The sequence below is a fragment of the Frieseomelitta varia genome, unplaced genomic scaffold, assembly GCF_011392965.1.
Source record: "Frieseomelitta varia isolate USP_RPSP 00005682 unplaced genomic scaffold, Fvar_1.2 scaffold_227, whole genome shotgun sequence".
NCBI lineage: Eukaryota > Metazoa > Arthropoda > Insecta > Hymenoptera > Apidae > Frieseomelitta > Frieseomelitta varia.
In genome coordinates, this window is record NW_025109954.1 from 263,163 (window position 1) to 282,987 (window position 19,825).

The 19,825-nt window shown below is 34.2% G+C and overlaps 1 protein-coding gene and 1 long non-coding RNA gene across 12 annotated transcripts in view; one reads left to right on the forward strand and one right to left on the reverse strand.

The window, feature by feature from the left end:
• The window catches only part of LOC122527575 (phosphatidylcholine:ceramide cholinephosphotransferase 2-like), a 22,665-nt gene continuing 2,840 nt past the window's right edge, over positions 1-19,825 (forward strand). Inside the window, exons 1-2 of one of the 11 annotated variants that reach the window (XM_043651879.1) lie at positions 1-345; positions 18,174-18,550. In XM_043651879.1, coding sequence (XP_043507814.1) covers positions 287-345; positions 18,174-18,550 — 436 coding nt within the window. In that variant the 5' untranslated portion in view covers positions 1-286. The other 10 variants (XM_043651885.1, XM_043651884.1, XM_043651880.1 and 7 more) reach the window with 10 other exon arrangements.
• LOC122527577 overlaps positions 4,658-19,825 on the reverse strand; it is a 25,493-nt gene continuing 10,325 nt past the window's right edge. Inside the window, exons 2-3 of the long non-coding RNA XR_006306364.1 lie at positions 13,563-13,574; positions 4,658-4,670 (exon numbers count right to left, since the gene is read on the reverse strand). This is a non-coding gene — a long non-coding RNA (uncharacterized LOC122527577). The remainder of the gene's footprint in view (positions 4,671-13,562; positions 13,575-19,825) is intronic.

Below are 19,825 nucleotides of genomic sequence, written 5' to 3' on the forward strand. Positions count from 1 at the left end.
TGGAACGACGTGCGACAATTTTCGGGAGCTAGAAACAGATTTCGGAGATCCACGTGTTTTTCTCTGCTGTTAGCTATTTGTCTATTTCTGCGTGTACGAGCATTTTGTTTTTGATTGATCGATAACCCGTGAATTAGGTCGTTCACGAGTCGTGCCCTGAATAGTGGAAACGCATAGAATTCGTGAAAAAAAGGTGGAAAAGAAATTTAAAAATTGGTGTTCGAAAACGAGCATCAGCCGACGTGTTCGACAATATTATATATTTTGAGCAACGTCGACGTATATAATGAAATTGCAGCTGCTCGTAATCGAAACGGATTACTGCTGGAGGAAAGCGTTGCTTAGGTAAGCGAGTAAACGCGGATTTTCAATCAAGCTGCTTATGCTTTTAGCACAAATGTTAAGCTTGTTTAACGATGTAACGTTTAAATATCAATATCTTACGGTGTTAGATAATTATGTCACGTTGTATTACGATATGACAAAAACACTTAAAGTTAAAGTCAAAGTCAATAATAAGAGATATGATTGAAACAGATTTTAAATATCATTAATATTTTAATATAATAATTGTGGAATTAGAATAGATTGTTGCTAATCACTTAATTGTTAATATTTTTTAATATAATATCTCTTAAAGAATTTAATCTTCTATTTATTAAATATGTAATAATATATATTTTATATTTTTATAGACTTTAAGAATAAGTACCATTATACTTTTTGAATATTATTGTTTTAAAGTAGTTTTCTGACAACTAATTTTGTGACTAAATAAAAAATGAAGATTCTAACAAGAAATTTTTCAAATCATATTTGAATATACCGCTAATAGGGAAGTCGATAAAGTCAATGATTAACAACTGTCGGTAGTAAACTTCAATCGACTACGGAAATTGCCGCTATGTGAGTGTCGCTTTAGAGAATGCGATGGCTTGTATCAGAAGGAAAATGCGATGATTCAGAACGTTTCGGCTTTCTCGATTATTCCTTCTTGCTTTTGGCTTACATGGCCTTTTGGCTGACGCCATATTTAATTTTTTTTTTTGTTTGTAAGTGTCAATTTTCTAGAACTGCACGGTACACAGTGGATCCTATAAAAATGTTATAAGTGTAGACAGTGAGTGTAATGAACGAATATTATACGGCCGGTAATCTAAATTGAAATGATAGAGTGATCGCGATATGAGTTTGCGTCGTAGATCTAGTCTTCAACTGAAAGATTGTGAGCCAGAAAAGAGTCGTTAACCATCCGAGTGTCCATATAAAAGTCATTCTCTTGAATTCTTCCCCTTATTGTTGGTTAGTTTACGTGTTGTTTCATACATGTGTCTTTTACCTTTCTATTGCACTTACTCAGTGCGTGAACGCATTGTCCAATCCGAGGAAAGTTGAGTCCACGTTTGTTGGTTATGTTTTCTGTTACAACCGTTTGCCGTAAATCGCACGCTTTTCTAGCACGTTTCTCATAGTGAAAAAGAAAGTATAAAACAGCGAAAACATAAAATATAGTGTGTGTATACGTAGAAATAAAATGCACAAGTTAAGATTATCTGTCAAGGTTGAATTATCCAATGCTTTAACAAGGTATGGAGATATTTGATCTACAAGTATCGATACTATTATGTTTTGTCGTAAGCAGACGAATGTGTCTTGAAACCGTGTTTTCAGATTGTGAACGATCGTGTCATATTGATGAACAAATTGAAATTAATCATTATTATTAACCTATTCTAATGTAACGTTGGACAAGATTTTATTTCGGATACGCAATACTATTCTATTTATGTCTTTTGTGAGATTTAAAGTAATTAGGGTAATTGTCGCTTTAAAAATAAATACATGTAACATTGCCGTTATACAAAATTGTAATAGTCTGAGATGTACAAAATTTTTCAAGAACATTAGTATCGATACATTGTTGTTCAAGTTTAGTAATGTTTCGGAATATTAATAATAATGTTTGTTCATGTTCGTTGCTCTATCTAAATGCGCATATCGTGCAAATCTAAAATCATGCATGCTTTCCTAGTTGCTTTCGCCGAAGTAAGCATGAAATTGTTACGTATATGATAGGCTGCATTATAGCATTGAAGTTCAATGAATTCGACAACTTAATATATTTAGCTTGATTCATCTAGTATATTAACTTATCAAAACAACAATTTTATAGCGATAACTACATAATTTTCAGCCGTACATTCGTCATATATTCTCTTCAGAGGTGATACTTTTTTTCAAACAAATGCTGCTTATTTATTGAACTCATTACCAACTACTTCGATGTATAACAATTACTATTAAATAGCAATAGCAATAGTGAGAGTAATATATAAAAAATTTTTTGCGCTAATGTATGTTGTTTCTGATGAAAATAAAAAAGAAAGAAACAAAATATATGTACAAAAATTCAAATATACGCGAACTTCTACGCGTATTTATTTATAAAATAACACATACGACTATGACTGTAGATAATTTTAGTCAATCGTGAAGCGTTATTATCTTTCTGTAAAAGTAATAGTTATTGGATTAAAATTTTCTAACACTATCATAAAAAAATTTAAAGTTATGACAGTCAATTCAGGAATCTTAATTGGAATGAACCATAAAATTTATTTGGTTTACAATCATGGTAGAATAATGTAATTTACAATTCTAAAAAAACGAGTTTGAGAGTTCGCGAGCAAATGTTAATTCCATTATCACTATAGTTCAGTTCAACCTAAATATGCTTATATTTTCTTAAATAATTTATCTTTCATTTTGATTCTAAACTGAGTATATTAACTTAATTTTTGTATTATTGTATTGATAATATTAAAGAAATCTTTTTCCAGAAGCAACATTGGAAAGTTTGGAAAGCAACATTGCCAACATTGGAAAGTCATAAATTACATATAAAATCTTGTAAAATCTTCCTTAGAAGAATGATAGTCATATCTGGATTAAGCTAGTGCTTGTTCTTTTACTAATTGAGCAGCAATTGTCGAGATGCTCACGCCGCCATTCTTATGGAAAACAGCAGACCTTGACAGTCATAAAACCTAATGCAAGCTTCAGGGCCTTACCCGTCTCTATACTCTTCTACCATCCAGTTCCTCGTTTCTTGCGATACGTCGAACCTTTCCAGTAGTTTCTCTGCGGACTTCGCTAGTGAAACATTGTGCACGGTCTCTCATGTCTCGTAAGATCGTCCTAAACGCGATCCATAATCGCTTTGTTTTGTGTAAGTCGATTGACAATTGGAATAGTTCTACGAAAAATGTATTTCTAATTTCGGTGACAAAGAATTATAACTATTCAATCTTATATTTTTAAAAGAACGTCATATCATGTTATGTATGGCATATCATTTCAGTTACGATTTCTTGTAATTGAAAATAAGGTTAATAATTGTTTTCTATTTTGTTTGTATAGTTTTTTATAATAATCAATATCTAGAGTAAAATATTAAAAGATAATTTAAAAAAAAAAGTAGGATTCGAATTTCCGTTAGAGTCGAGATACATATGTGCGTGGTGCGTTCTTCGAAGTAAGTGATTGATCGTTTGTGGTCGTCCGTCGAAGTGCGACGAGGTAAAAGCGAGATCCCCCTGAACCACCTGTGTGTTCGAATGCGCGCGCGCGTATTGGTGATTCTCTGAGTACACGTGCACCTAAGAGCTTGACCAGGGAACAGTATGAACCATTCGACTCTCGACTGCTCGCCTAAATACATTACCACAGTGTATTTTTGGCATCCGTACTTCTCACGAAACTTTATACGACCAATCCTGATTAATATAGATCAAAGATCACACTGTAAAAAATATTCGTCATTCAAATCTTGATTTTTCGATGTGAGTGTAGCCTGCTGGGGATGATGTAGGTACGACTAATAGTGTAGTGTCCAAAACCGTTTTGTTGATATATATATATATATATATATATATATATATATCTCTTTGAGAATGAAGTTACTTGAGGCACCGTCGGTAACGTGAATCGTGCAGAAATCTTCGAACTTGGCCGAGTAACGTAGTCGCTGTTACGTGATTCGGGTAGTTTTTGATGTCGCACCTTTCACAAAGCCTTGGTACAGTCGATTCGGACTTCTTCACTCAAACTGTGTTACTGGACATTCGTCACTGAAATCATGACAATCTCAAGTTGATCTGTTCTTACTTGTGCAAGTGACAAATCAAGTTCTACTAATGGTGTGGATTTACATGAAAGATTACCATTAAACTTCACCGAAAAGTGCTTAGCCATCAAGTACGTAAGCTATTGTTAATAACATGTGTCAAAATCAAGTTCCCTTATGTTGCTGGAATAGTGTAAATGCAATTCGATATTTTAGATATTTCATACGCATATTTCCTTTTCTTTGTCGATTTCACGATGCATTCAACGAACATCAACCTATCTGTTGGCACTCCCTCAATGTTTACGCGTCAATGAAATTCCTGATCATATTCGAAACAATGGTTTATTTGATTTCCAAGAGTTTTGGTTTGCTCAAGAAATTAATCGTGGCCATATCGAACTGTATATAGGGATGATTACAGTATTGTTTTTAATAATATGATCACTGATCTTTCAGCCTAATCATGTTCCATAATAGCGTGCTTCTTTCCCTCTTGCTGATTTCAATCTCTGGTTCTAACCTTTTTGTTCTTTTCTCTTGTCTAATTATTAAACTCTGCTGACTGGTAGTATTTATGTTACACGTAAATATGAGACCAGCACAAATTGTCATATTGCTAGACATGTAATTAGATAGGGTTACTGCTGGACAGATTTCATTTCGTTTTCTTTTTTGTATCGATATTGATGCACCTGCAATATGTACATGTAACGAATTATCTCGATACATATTATTTCGAAATAACGTACTAACAGTGTTCCATGAATACGTCTTCTTTTCTACAGATATTTTCGCATCTAACGAAGAATGTTTATTCACCAATCGCTTACGTAGGATAGCAATTACTTTTTGCTTGTAGTTAGGCTTGTATGTACAGCAAGGTTTTGTGTGTTTGAAAAAATGATACAATGCGTTAAGTGTAATTTATTGGCAAGTAACGGAATGTTCTAGTCGTCCTATTGAAGTTGAAGCCAAAACAATGTCATTGACGATTAGAAATATATTTGATATAATTCAGTTGTGCAGTGTTACAATACGACGTATTCTTATATGTTTTTATAAATTGTGAGTCTATAAGAATTATAGAGAAAAATATTGTGAATTTCGTTCTTTGCTGACTTTTACGCCATAACTTCTTATTGCGTGTTTCAAAGTTTACCCGATAGAGTGCCAAGGTGAAACAAAGTTGATCTTCAGAGTCCAAAAAAAAATTATCGTTTGTTTTTTCAAAAATGTACAGTGTTGTTTACATAACTTACATCGTTGTTTCAATAACTTACAAATGTAAATATCGATCGTATATTTGTTGTGTTAATTAATAAGATTCACTTGGCTGTAAATTATTATTGATTCATTTGTCTGTTTACCAATTCACGAGACGCGTCCTATATGATTTTTGCATTTGTCAGAAAGTAATTTCTCGAACAATGCTACGTACTTCAAACCGCGCCTATAGAATGAAGTCGATATCATCTACAATATGTGGGAAATTGAAGAAAAGTTGGGATCACCGTTAATATACCATACAATGGCTCATGAAAACTTATAGACATATTTCACACATTCTTATAGACATATTTTCTAAATATATTATGTGCATAACATAAAATATTTAAAAATTTCACTGGCATTGTCCAGCCAAAAATTACCAACTATTATGATTATATTTTGAAATTTCTTTAGCGTTGTTCAGACAGAAACAAAATCATTATAATTATACTTGTCAAATTTAAAACAAAATAAATTTAATCTAAAAATGTACATATAGTTAGAAGGTACTTGGTACAAATAATCATATAAGTATTTATACAGTCAATTATTAATTAAATCTCAATCTTCATGCTGTACATTAAAATTTTTTTATTAAATATATATATTTGCAATAAACATCTTATAATTTTTACATATATTTTTAAATTGAATTTAAATTTTATCAATATTATAATGTTGTTATAATGTTATAATTTTATAATGTTTGTAATAAAATTTCAAAATGTTTGATGTGATATATCAATATATGCATAAAAGTTTGGTAAGCCATTGTATATATGAGATGCATATTGGTAAACAAATATTAGGATAATTTAACTACGGTTGAGGGAGTAATTCGCGTGTATAATGCGATTCAAACTTACAGTATGCATTATCGAGTTCTAAATTAGGAATTGTTGAACGGTAATAAACAGTAAGGCTAAATTCAATGTGACAGTGATAGCGTGATTAAAATATGATTTTCTGGACGTAGACTTTCGATCTATGTGATCCTTTGTTTCGATAACATAAGCACGCAATGTTTAATAGATTTAGCTATTTATAAATATATAAAATATTTGAAGTCATGTGTTCATAGGTATTTACTTATATAGCAGCTAAAAAAAAAAATATTTGCCTATCATTTTATTTATTATAGCATTTACATATTAATTATTTAGCACGTGTTTTGCATTATTTACTAATACTTTCGTATGACTATAGAAAGTAGATTTCTTTTTCTTTTAAATTTGGTGTTAAATTAAACATTGTATCGGTTTGTTGATTCGTTCGAGTTTACGATCGAAAATCTGTTGAATACATGAATTATTATAGGTGGAGCTGTGGATTAATATACTGGAAAAAAGGAAATGAGTCATAGACCAGGTGTGATGTATCTTTTATAATAAACACTGAGTTTTTGCATTTTACCAGAATCACTATCGCGATGTTATTGGATGCATTTTACGTTCGTCATATTTGCACTATTGGGTCTGGCAAATTCCTTTTTTTCTAAATTCATTACACCGCTGAGGAGAGTTTAACTATGATTAATGTAAACCTAAGAAGTTTTATTAACCGTTTAGGTAATTTTATATTACAATGATATTTTTTACATTATGAAAATAAATTAATTTAATCAATTTAATTTTCAGAGGACATTGAGATCATTAAGGAATATCATGAAATTTACTATTTCTTTCTCATTTTTGATCTGTTAGTTTAACAGTAGCAGGAAGATTAATGAATTTACTAATGTTTGTTCGACCATTATGGGATGTGAATCATAATTATCGCTGAAATTGAAGTGGTTCGTAATCTATTTTTAATTGTTTTTAATATTCTCTGAATCTTTCGAAACAAAACTAATAATAATAATATAAACTATTTATTACTTGCCCGTTTAATATATTTATTAGTAATTCATTTGAAACCTCAGAATTTTTTCAATGGTGTATTCAGAGTAGAGAATGAAATTTGAAGCAGTATTCCACAATGTTTCGTGTACGCCACTACATACACAATTATTTGAACAATTATGACGTCGCCAGACTGTTGCCACGGCTGTTTTGTGATTATACACGTTACAGGCTAACTTGGTAAATTGTTGCCTAATTTCTGGATTCTTCTTATTTAAGCCAGCTGCGTTTCCATCATTCTAGAATCAGCGATCTGAAAACGCGCAGCTGGATCAATACCTCTTATAGTATTTACGTTGTGTCTTATCGATTCTTGCTTACCTCACCAGTTGCATTTTTCGTGATTTCACACAATGTTACGCCGATATTTTTTGGATACATGGCAATAATAGTCCAGATAATAATTCAAAGCTCTTACACAACGCATAATCGCAACTTTTAATTGTATATAACTGGTGCACGATGGCACCCGCTTTAGATAACTTGCTTATGATATAATTTTAACATTGAATTAATATTTGCTACGATCTGTTTTTCTACTGTTTGCTCTTACATTGCTATTGATTTCAATTAATTTCACATATAGAAGGAATAAATATTGAGATATATGTAACATTTAAGTTGACAGTTTATCGATTATGTATATTTAGGATTTCTTTAGCAGCTTGTCTCATAAATATGCCTTTCTAGAATTAAATGAGGATGTAAATATCGGCGGGACGTCTTTGGTTATAAATGGATAGTTCTTATTTATTTTATCTTTTTAAATTTGTTGGATGTTCTTAGGAAATTATATATATATATGTTGATTATTTTCGATATATTTCGAAAATGTAAGCTAACTGTCTTGTGACAAACGATTTTTAATCGATTGTTATCGTACCAAGTGAAAGTTACTTGGCCTACTTTATTCAAAGATGTTTAATTTTGTTTACAAATTGTCAGAATTGCAGAATACATTCTTTAAATATATAATTCCAAAACCACCTGCTAGAATAACAAAAAATGGAAGAAATAGTAAAAGAACTCTTGTTCTATTTATGATTCAACGTACATTGCATTCTTGTTAGAACGATAGTAAAACATAATCATTTAGTCACACTATGGTGTCACAAAGATGGTTTTCAATCGGTCCATTGAGAAAACTTTGTCTAGTAATGAGTTAATTGTTTGTGGAAGAAGTCGGTTACTTGTATTTTATCGCGTTGGAAACGGCAACGATTATTCGCGAGAAGAATTGCGATAAATATTTGTAGGGGATACGTTCCTCTCTCCTTGGTCCTATAGCCAGGACCATTAAATACAATCTGAGAGACGCATATCTGGGACGCAGTACCGTTAGTCCCATAAAGCAATTGCCAAAATTGCTTTGTAGGACTGACCTTGCTAATAGTTGGGAAATGCCTTACCTTCCCGATCACGTGATCGGGAAATTTTTTGCTAAGTATTCGAGTTGATAAGTCCAATATATAGTTGAACGATATGGCTGCGTTGCGGATTATCGACGATTGAACCGTTAGTGTTGCAATGGCCTACGAAAATGTTACTTGTTACGGGTTTGAAGCTCTTAGGCTTTGGTGATTGAATAACGAGTGACCCGATCGTTGGACGATGCTGAATCGCTTGGTGCCGTTCAGCCTGCGCGATTGGGCTCGATCGAATCGTTCAACGAGCGGTCCACGTGCTCCAATTGCTTCGAAGGATGATGAACGTGATCGTGAAACGGCAGTTTAATGGAACGAATCAGATTAGTTTGTTTCGCCTCATGGATGTTCGTGAGAAAGCAGCTACGAAAAGAAGTGGAGGTTTGTCAGTTCACGAGGAAAATGAGGCGGTGCAATCAAAAAGTTATTCGACAAAGCGTGCAAATGACGTTTCGTTAGGTATAGAGCTCGATGTTAGAAGGTAATTAAAATCACTATGGAATCTATGATAATGCATGGAAATATCTTTCTGTCTTGTGTCAGTCTTACGTCTCAGTTACGTTGATATTTTGAAGAATTACTTCTTGTAAGATAAATTTGAGAATTTCAATGAAAAAATAACAAAAGTGCTTTATTCTATGAGCATATAGTTTAATACTACCATAGTGTTAGCGCAAAGAGTGTCGAATGTTCTAATTTTCTGAATTTTGATTTAGTTTACAATATTACATTATTTCCTGTTTGGCTACCTTGAACACTTCCGTTCTATGTTTACAAAATCAGGATTCAGAAGCATCATGAGAGGGTAATCGACTTTTAAACCTCCTCTGTTGTTGTTATCTGGAAACGATTAGCATCAACCGTCTTAACGATTTAACATTTTACTTCCTACAGCAGAGTAGTTAAACGGTTCATCTTTCAAATGTAATTGGTTGGATTGAACCGGCGCCTGATAATAAAGGCAGGCTCGCGGGCGACCGATTTAATTTTTCGGTACAATTTTCTTGTAACAGTTTTCATATCAAACCCTGATTCTCGAAGTCAGTTTAATTATCAAATTCACGTTTCGGTTGGACAAGTCTTCCGCAAATAACATTAAATTCACCACAGAATACCCAGTTTTAAATCGCATGACATTACATATAGTTTAAGTTTAATACTACCCAAAATTTTTTGAGATTAATTTACACAAATTTTCGCATCGAACCAAACAGAAGGAAATAAATTACAAACGATTATGATGTGGGCACTTTTGATTAAAATGGAGAAAAGAATAATAAAAGAAAAAGACGTGAGATAAAAATACACATGAGCATATCAAGTCATAAAAAACATGTGGTTTCTATCATGTTTTGAGTACTCGAAGAATTAAAGATTTTTGTCACTTGTATCATTTTTCTTCCGAGCTTTCGATTGTTTATTTTTATCGGCTGTTTCAATTGTTTTTATCTTCGGCACGAGAGTTTCATGACTTTTACTCCTCTGCATTTAATATCAGAATAAATTTTATTAACTTGTTGCTAAAGGATCTTTAATAGTGACTATATATTTCGGCCATCAAATCGATAGTTAATGATCAGTTACACAGTTTGAGCGGTTTAACGTTATTTCCGCGGGGTGATAAATATTTCACAAAGATTCGTTTGACAAAATAGTGGCAACTCAGCTCTTTGGGTTTCTATATTCAATAAAAGATCGCCAGAAATGCGAGTTTCCTCGGTAAAAATTGTTTCGTAAAGTATGGTTTCAATCTCAAGAATGTTCGTATTGATTCGAAATCGACTAACTGTTGTGGAAACAGACTAGAATGAAGTCTTGAGAATAATTGGCTTGAACCGGTTGGCTTTGTTCGGTTTTCCGGCGAAGGATTACTTGGCCTTTCGTCGAATATGCCAATTTTCTTTCGTAAGCATTATTTTGTAGTCGATCTGTTTGCAATATTCGAATGTGACGAGTTATTGTGATTAATCCATGAATCATAGAATTTTCAATAATCACAGGTAAATACACTGGATACAAGTGTGTTGACTGATCATAGATGAATTTCGGCTTTGATAATTAACCATATTGATTTATGAATTTTTATGTTTCAATTTTCTGTCTGATTTCAACAGAATATAGTTAGAAAAGTCTTAGGATTGAAATTTTCGATTCTCCTTTTTTAAATTTTCCGATAGATTAAATATATTTAGAATATTATCAACTGATATGGTATTTTTCTATCCCTTATTTTTCGTCTTGTCGATATTTCTAAAAATTCGTTGCCAAAAGCACAAATCGACAAATTGCAATCCCATATTCCTCGTAATAAATATATAAAACATATAAAATAAAAAGTGTGCTACTCTTATAATATAAAATATCTATTCTTCTCTCCTTAGTTTTATTATTCTTAATTAAATTTGTGAAAACATAAATTTACATAAAAATTCACGATCTACTTATAAGTACATATTTGTTCAAGAGAGTATTAAGTATGGCGTAATTTTAGGGCCACTTGCATCGACTGTTATACCAAAATATCTTCTTAAAAGCGGAGGTTAGGCCTGTTTAAAGTACCGCGTCTAAATGGATTAATAAAATTGTGTTTACTCGGACTGTGCTGAATCAACGCTTCTTCCATGTTGTCCGGCCGGTCGGCTGGCTGGTTTACTTCGATCTATTTTGCTCCTGCGATTTACTAAATGCAATCATACGAATTCATTGGCTGACAAGCTTAACCCTAATACGAACCGCATATCGTTCAGGGACTAGCTTGGGAAGCCTCCTATCGACGGACAATAATCTCTTTGTCGTTCACTCCGCTCATCGTTAATTATAACCACGCGTCATCGTGTTATTCGCGGACGCTACCGACCGAGCTGTTCTTCTCATCTCGAAGTGATTAATTCAATTACCACGAAAATTAATTGTTCTTTTCGTGCTAGCTGTTTCGAGTCTTCTTTTTCTTTTTTTTTCTTCACTTTGAGTTAGAAGATTGATAGTACAAGTCATCTTTTGGGAAAACTTGGACTGTTACAATTTTTCTGGCATTATTCAGATCTATTGAGATGTAGAATATAAGTGGAATTACATGTCTTTTTTTCTGATTTTAAATTAATTTACAGCTTTCTTAAATTTAGGTAATATAGTTTATATCATAACTCTTTGTTGAAGGAAAAATTCGTCTCAAAAAAATTAAAGTAGCAGTGCAACTGTAGAAACTTCAGGCACTTGTGTATGTTGTAGTTTGTACGCACACATATCTAATTGCGAGTGGTAACAAAATAATATTGGTTTTTGGCAATAGTTAACGTTTAATGACGTTATATTTCCGACGATTATTGTTTCCATATGGTCTGTTAGAACAAAAATATTCTTCTCTAAATATTAGCAATTCTTAATGCAACTTTTCAAAGTCGTTGATATAATTTATGAACACTTGGTCATTTTCACTGTCGTTTTTGAAATAAGATAGTTTGAAGATTGTGAAAGCTATAAATATATCGTATTTTTGGTATTCGTCATTTAAAAATTATGTGGGCCATTAGCGTGTAAGATTCTTTGAGGATTATACATATTATTACCATTTGACGTCATTTTAAAAGGTTCAAGATAATCATCTTCATTATTATAAAGATTGAAAGAGGTTTTACAATTTTCTTGCTTCACTTGTCTATTGAGGAGTTAACAGTAATATTACTCATGTGTACATCTGAATGAATCAGTCAACGGTAGTTAAATAGAATTAATCTATCATCTGTTAAATAGAATTGATGAAATTCAAAGGTATTAGATACCTTTTCTCGGAAGAAAATTTGTTAGATTATTTTTTTGTACAAAAGCTTAGTAACACTTCTGATGTGACGAATAACGACGCTTGCAATCGCCTGTTCGCGACAATGATAACCGATTGTGATTGTGTTATCGTTTCCAAGTGTCGTACGTAATGACTTTGAATGAAATAACGTGGCGGCGATAGCGCGAAATGTAAAGTTCCTCGGCCAAATTTGGTTAACGTTTTTACATTTTCGCTAGCCGATAAACACTGACTCGGCGTGTTATTAACGGGAACTAAATTTAAATACTTACGCGCGCGGTCAGAGAGTCGAAGGAATGTGCAGACACGGTGAATCTATAGCACCACAAAAAGTAAATCTCGCTCTCGAGATAATATAGGAAGAAATCGAAGAAGGATTTGATTTGATTTTTTTGTTCGGGAAACAGAAAGCCAAGGAAAATTTTCTGCGAGTTGCGCTTCGCGCGCCGGAAATAAATTAACTGTCGAAGGACAGAAGCGTCAGGAAATATCGGCGTGCAAGATGGGAACTGGGTCATTTATAATCCACGTATTTTGAATTACGCTCTGTGTGTATATGATTTTGAAGCGTCGAAAGTCAACTGTGCCAACTTTGCCATATCCGGTATATTTTGTTATATTTTGTTGGACGCCAGGCGGATATCTTTTTTTTTTCTTTTTTGACGTCTAAGATCTCTTCGTTGTAACCGGAATTGCACCGTGCATTGGTTTATAAACTGTGAGCCGTAAATCGTGGTGCAAGTGGGGTGAGGTAGATTCTATGGCTGAAAATAAAGCAAAAGTCAAAAATAACAGAATTGCACTGGATGCGTCTTTTTTTGGGAAAGAGAGCGTTTAAAAGTCAAGCTGGTACACATGTACCTGGTTGATTAAAAATTTGATTGTAAGTTACTATTCATCGTAAATTATTATTACTTGTATAGAATTTATTGTTTATCTGTTAATTATTTGTCCTTAAAATTTAGAGATGAATAATATTATTTTTTCAAATATGAGTGTAATTTATTGTATTTGAGATACAGTGTTCGTATCATAATTACATTAATAATCAACTTGATAGAAAATAAGCTTTAATATTATGCGGTATAAATAAATAGAGCAGTAATATTAATTTATCAGTCAGATATGCATCTAATTTTTTCTTTCTATTCATTTTTTTCAAAAATGAACTGTTATACCCCTAAGATTTACCAAGAAACTTTAAAGAATCGGGGTTTATTTTAATGAATTTTATCAGGTTTGTTGTGTATAAAACTTTGTATCTTAGCAAGTTTGCACTACAGGAGATTTCAATCTTTGGTATCGGTTTTAGTTCTGAATTTCTATTCCGATACTGACGGTTTATTCTCACGAACAGTTTTAAACAGAACATCCGTTCTAACTCTACTTATTCTACTCTAAAAGCCTTCAGCTCAATTTTGTAAATTCTTGATTTTATTTCTGTCCTCATATTTTGTATCATAAAATCTTGCTACAATAAAACTCAGAGAAAATTTATTTAAATAAAATGAGAATGAAAATATTATGTACTTTATATTTGCATAAAATATTTATAAAATATTCATATTCATAAATGAAAACATTATTATATTCAAAGTATGGAAAATGACAAGTGAACTCATCGTTTCCGGTTAAGGAAATTGATAAGAAATAGCTGCAGCGCCTTAAGCCGTTGTTTGCCAATAAGTTAAAATCGAGCACCGACTAGAATTTCGGAGTTGCATTGTATTTGTATTATGAATTATGGCTCACTTCGCCTATTGCCACAATAATCGGTTTTTCGACGTTAACGTGACGTATTTTCTACTGTTCGCGAGTCGCAGTAATTTATGCGAACGGTTGACGACGCAGGTAAAAAAATGACCCAGTTTCTTCTGGCGAGCGTCGATACAGGCATTCAAGCAGGAAGAAATCGAGGAGATCTCAGTCGAGCATCCTTGTCGGTGTTTTTAACTTTTCGATCGCTGGGAGCAATTCGAGCGAGAAGATAAAAAAAGAAGGAGAAGAAAAACGATCGGGATCGCTTTGAATCGGAACACCGACGCCCACGGTCGCGACGTGAAAATACATTGACGCATGCTTTTTCGCGTGTTGCTCGACCAAGAATATTTTCACGCTTAGTAACCGGTTGTTTCCGAGTGGCCTTCGCCACTCCGAGGCAAAAGAGAATGCAATAGCAACGAGCAAGGATAAGGATGTGACGATTAATCCCGCAAGATTCGATGTCGAGGTAGACTTGTTCGTTATTTAGTTCGATAAACGTAAATCTGGCTGGGTGTCTTTTAGAATTGAGGTTTTTCGGAAGTGAGTCACGTAGAAACTACAGTAATTAACAGACTAAAAAACTTTCGCGAAAGTATTTGAACACACATTGTAGAAAATCTTTGTATAGTGTGAAACGTCTATCATGATTGTAATAAAATTTGTAATCAATCTGTAAAAGTAGATAAAAGTTGCAAAGTGTTTATTCCAAACATTAATAAAAAGTTAGTATGAATATCGAAGCCTTTATAACTTTCTTGTAACTTCTATATACGTATTTCTGAATTTGTTTCAAAGTTTGTGAGCATGATAATTGTATCACGTTGTTTATTTAAATTATGGAGGACAGCAGTATTTGTTAAACAATCTATATTTCAAATTAATGACTTCAACTTCCCAATATTCATAGCTGTTCGAAAGTACTTGGAAAGAAAATCAAAAATTTCAAAGATAAAGTGGAGGGATTTCAATATTTATGTAGATTCGAGAATAGCCATTCAAGAAGTGATAAATGGAGTGGATCAGATTCGATAATTTCAGATTCAATAATTTTCCAGATTCCTATCTCTTCCGATGGAAAGCATTTAGGTGAATTAGAAGCAGGCAGCATTAGGCGAATCGTGGCGAATGTTACGAAAGGTTTCCTTGCGACGTGGTAATGCAACTCGTTGATAGAAGGCTGACTTTAGTTGAGTGAAAATGATGGATCAGTCTGGAACGACGGCGACGTCGTGAAGATCTCATTTGGACGCTTATATCGGGTCACGGAGGTTAAGTCCTAAGTTCCTCAACGACTGGCCCATAAAAGTCGGAGCATTGTTTCTGGAATTTTCCTTTCTTCTCTCTAGAGGACATTGACATAAGTTGCCCCTTTCATTAATTTTAACAATAAGTAATAAAGGAAGATTTTATCGATGTTGCAAACGAATAATCTGATAGAGTAATTCAATGAATTAATAAGATTGGAAGTGGCATTTGAACATTTACGAGACTTTAGTGATTCTCACAAGTCAGCAGGAAGTTACATAAACCTTGACCATTAGCTGCTTAGCTAGAATTTCCTACGTCGTACACATACGCCGAAAATTTACAAACTTCCATGATAATTCTGTTTACGTATCGTATTTTGACATTGACAATTTCTTGTTTTATCAAAGCGTCATGAACTACTGAGTTCCACGTCGTTCGACCAGCCGTCGAATTATCTGCGCAAGATTTATCGTTTTGTTCAGTGCGCAGAGCCGCCATATCCGCCTACAAGAAATCTCCTTATCGGTTGGTACCACCCACGGCTCAGCTTTTCTTCGTTCGTGTCGTTTTACGCCTCGTCGTAAACATTGAAAGTTCCTTCGAACGCAAAAAAGAAAGAAGAAAGAAAGGAATAGAATGATAAAAATAATCGGAATCGCTTTTTCAAACGCATTCGTGCGTTTTTGAGAGATAAATCAGTAATTAACTGGCGACTGGCATTAATTGCAGACGAACGAGATCTCCTGGCGTAGAGTTAATTAAACTCAAATTATCAGATAATTGTGCACTCTTCAAACAATTTCCGGATGAATTTACCTTGTCGAATGATTAAAGTTGGAAGTTATAAATCAACGTGACGCCTAAAGTCGATAGACGAGAGAAGTTAAATTGCCAGAGAAACTTGAACGTCCTTCCTATTTCGTTCATTCGTTCTTTCGCTTTGTAATACCTTATTTTTTTTATATACAGTGACTCACGAAATATTTGAGCAGCATATTATGTGTATTACATACAGAACGTTTTTGAAATTTCATTAATACTGGAACGAGATAGTAATGGAATTTGAAACAAATTTGGAAATGTATGTAAAGTTCCAAGATATTTAATGCTAATATATTGTCAAGAAATAAGTGTATAGTGTTACAAATGAGAGAAATATTAAGGCTTGCTATTACAATGTTAAATAATTTTGAGGTATATGTTTCCAAGAGATATCTTGTAACTTTTCTTATCCTCACATTTCATAAGTATCATCGTGATAATCTAATCTAACTGTATGACATTAAATTGTTTTAAAGTTTTCCAATGTAATACGATAGCCATATCATATTGTGCATTGTGCGAACGTGAATTGATATAATCACGTGTAATCTCGTGTACAAGGGAAGTTACTATGGGGAGCTGTTCAATTACTTTCGTGAGTCACTGCTACGATACAGTAACCGTTAACGTTTCCGTCCATCATTACCATCGCGATGTACTATCGACGGAATGTCTCTGCACTTTCTGCAAACTTCCTGTCCGGATATCTGGTCGGCCTCGCCCATCCCTGGTTTTCAAGCTCTGACACTGGTTCGGTCGCTTTTAAAGCGAGCTACGTCAACACACGTATCCTTAACACGATAACCTTTTGCTCGAGCAACCCGATGATAACTAAAAGTAGAACGTTGTAGTACCGGCTACATCGTTCAGCGTCAACGATCCGGTTAAACGCAGGCTGCTCGAACATTTTATCGAGCGATGCCGGCACAACAGCTTGCCCCGATTTTTGCTTTCAAAGAGCGATCCACGAATTTCCTTCGTCGGTGAAAAGATTTTCAAAGCTTTAGGAGACTGCGAGGGAGGATGTATAGTCGGAGAAAAGAAAAGGTTTGCCTATATTGTAGTTCCGATAGTTTTGACGATCGTTTCAGTGTTCAAGTTGTCTTATAAATAATTGTGGTTCATCTGCATTTAGATTGATCGTTTTTTGTATCGCCGTTAAATTGTTTAGCTATTGTTTTCGCAAACTGCACTTCTGCATTAGAAAATCTCAAGCGGAGTTTCGATTCCTTGAAAGATTCTTTGGAAGATAAAAAAAAACAATAACATAACCGATAAGTACAATCGCTCTTTTCCAGATAAGTTTCTCGTTCGAAGCTGCTCGATTTTGTTGAACAAACGTGACAAGATTTTCTGAGGGAATTGGTATAGTATTGCGATCTCGAAATAGTTTTACGATTAAGAGCATTAAATTGAAAAAAGAAAGATCTCATTCTCGTCTCACCGTGAACGTTCTGGAACAACTATCTTAAGAATACGTATTTGATGGTATCAATTTGATTTACTCATCAATTTACTCACCCAATCGTTAATCATCTTATGTAACGTAACATTTGTCGATGAGAAAATTCCACACTATCGTTTGCTGTAATTAGATATATTCTAATTTTAGAAACTGATTTGAAATATGATATCAAATCAGAAAAGAAAAAGGCCTTGTTATTTCTATCAAGCTGTGCTAGCTTCCTTCGTTGGTGAACAATTAAAAAAAAAAATGATCGGATTCTCGTGGAATCCCTCGGTTCTTCGCGGGAAAACTTTAAGTTGACACGTGGAACAGCGAGTAATTGCAATGATGTTACGTCTTCTGTTCGCAGGATGGTATTGGACCCCAAGGTCACGAGTCTGCATAGTGATTACGGAAGCTTCGATCGACCATTGGGCGCCGGAGAGGGCCACGAGAGAGACGTCGAAGCGGCGGTTGATGGAAGTAGCAACGGGATGGCACAGTCGAGCGACGTTTACCAACGGCAGCCGTTATTACCTGGTGCACCAACCAAGGGCAAGGATAAATGGGCTGGGGTGGCATCCGGCTCCGACTATTATGTAGACGACGAGGATGAGAAGATAGACAGTCTTCGTCGGCATCCTGGTATCCCAAATGGCTCTGGGAACGGTGTCGTTAAGCTCGACATACCTGCGCCTCTTCGAGAAGAGCCTCGTTTTCCTAAAGAGAAGTGGAAAACCTTTCTTGGTAAGGATAAAGCTCCAGGACCTTTCCTCTATTTTCTATTTACACAGTCTGTTATGCGTATCGAACATGTGTCTTGAAATATAATATCCTTTCGAGAGAGAAGGTCGCTCTTCTTCGGGAATATTGTTCACAATGGTCCCAGATGTGTCGAGATTCTTCGTAACGACCAACAAGAAAAGAACTACGTCGAGAAGACTTGTTAACTTGGAAGATGGAATTTGGAAAGCTCATGATTTTCATGGCCGGTATGAAACTGCAAGAGTTTTTTTTTCTACGGAATTGTGCGAGGAAAAAGCCGTCGTTGTACTGCGGATCAACGTTCGATCTTGCGATATCTGCCTCTTTTGATTAGATATCTATTGCAGGACTGATAAGAATTTTCAAATAAGATACAGTGGCGTGATGAGTTACGTAAAAAGGAGGACAAAGAAAAACATTTCCTGTAAACTTCGACGGCAATGAATTTTGTTTAGGATTAAGCTTTTCTCACGTGTACTATGCTTCATTCAAGCCACGGGTGTTCATCGAGATCGAGATTGAGGTCGCTACGTGGTCGATACAGATCTACTCAGGTTGATTTCATAGTCATGCTCGATCATGCGTTCTGGAGTGATGAATCCGAAACGGAGTCATCGGCACTGACTACCGTCTGTGTCCGTTAGATTTGTTCTGTTTTTGTACTAGACAACCGTGACAAGATTCTCCAACCGTTTCTTGTGTCATTGGTGACAAGAACATGTGTTTTGTCTCATCCGTTATTAACATTAATTTATTTAATCTACCTTTATTTTTTACAAGATAAGAGACAAATATATTAAACTATTTCGTTTAAAATATTTCAAGTTTTTATGTAGAATTAAACAAGCTTTGCTTATTTCAAAAAAGATACATGCTATATATACTTGGAAAAAGTGTGTTTAATTTGAATAATGGTCATTAGAATGGACGTCATTGATGTATCACCTATTATATATATTAATGAATGACGCAGATCCATTTCTCTTCATTGTCGTTTTCTGACATTGCTGAGAGACTAAACGGTAGGCTGTTTCACGAATGTTTGCGGATATAGAAACGGTTTGAGGATGGACTTTTGAGAAGCTTTTTCCTTGTTGGTAGAAAGCCAGAGCAGCAGCTGAATTTTGGCATTGTGCCATTTTCTGCGGGTGTGTATTACCGTGGTACCAGGTTTCGCGTCGCAATTTTTGATTAATATACACCGTGTACCACGACATGTGGTCTTTGAAGTAATTAGTGATTTCTTATGATAGAAGA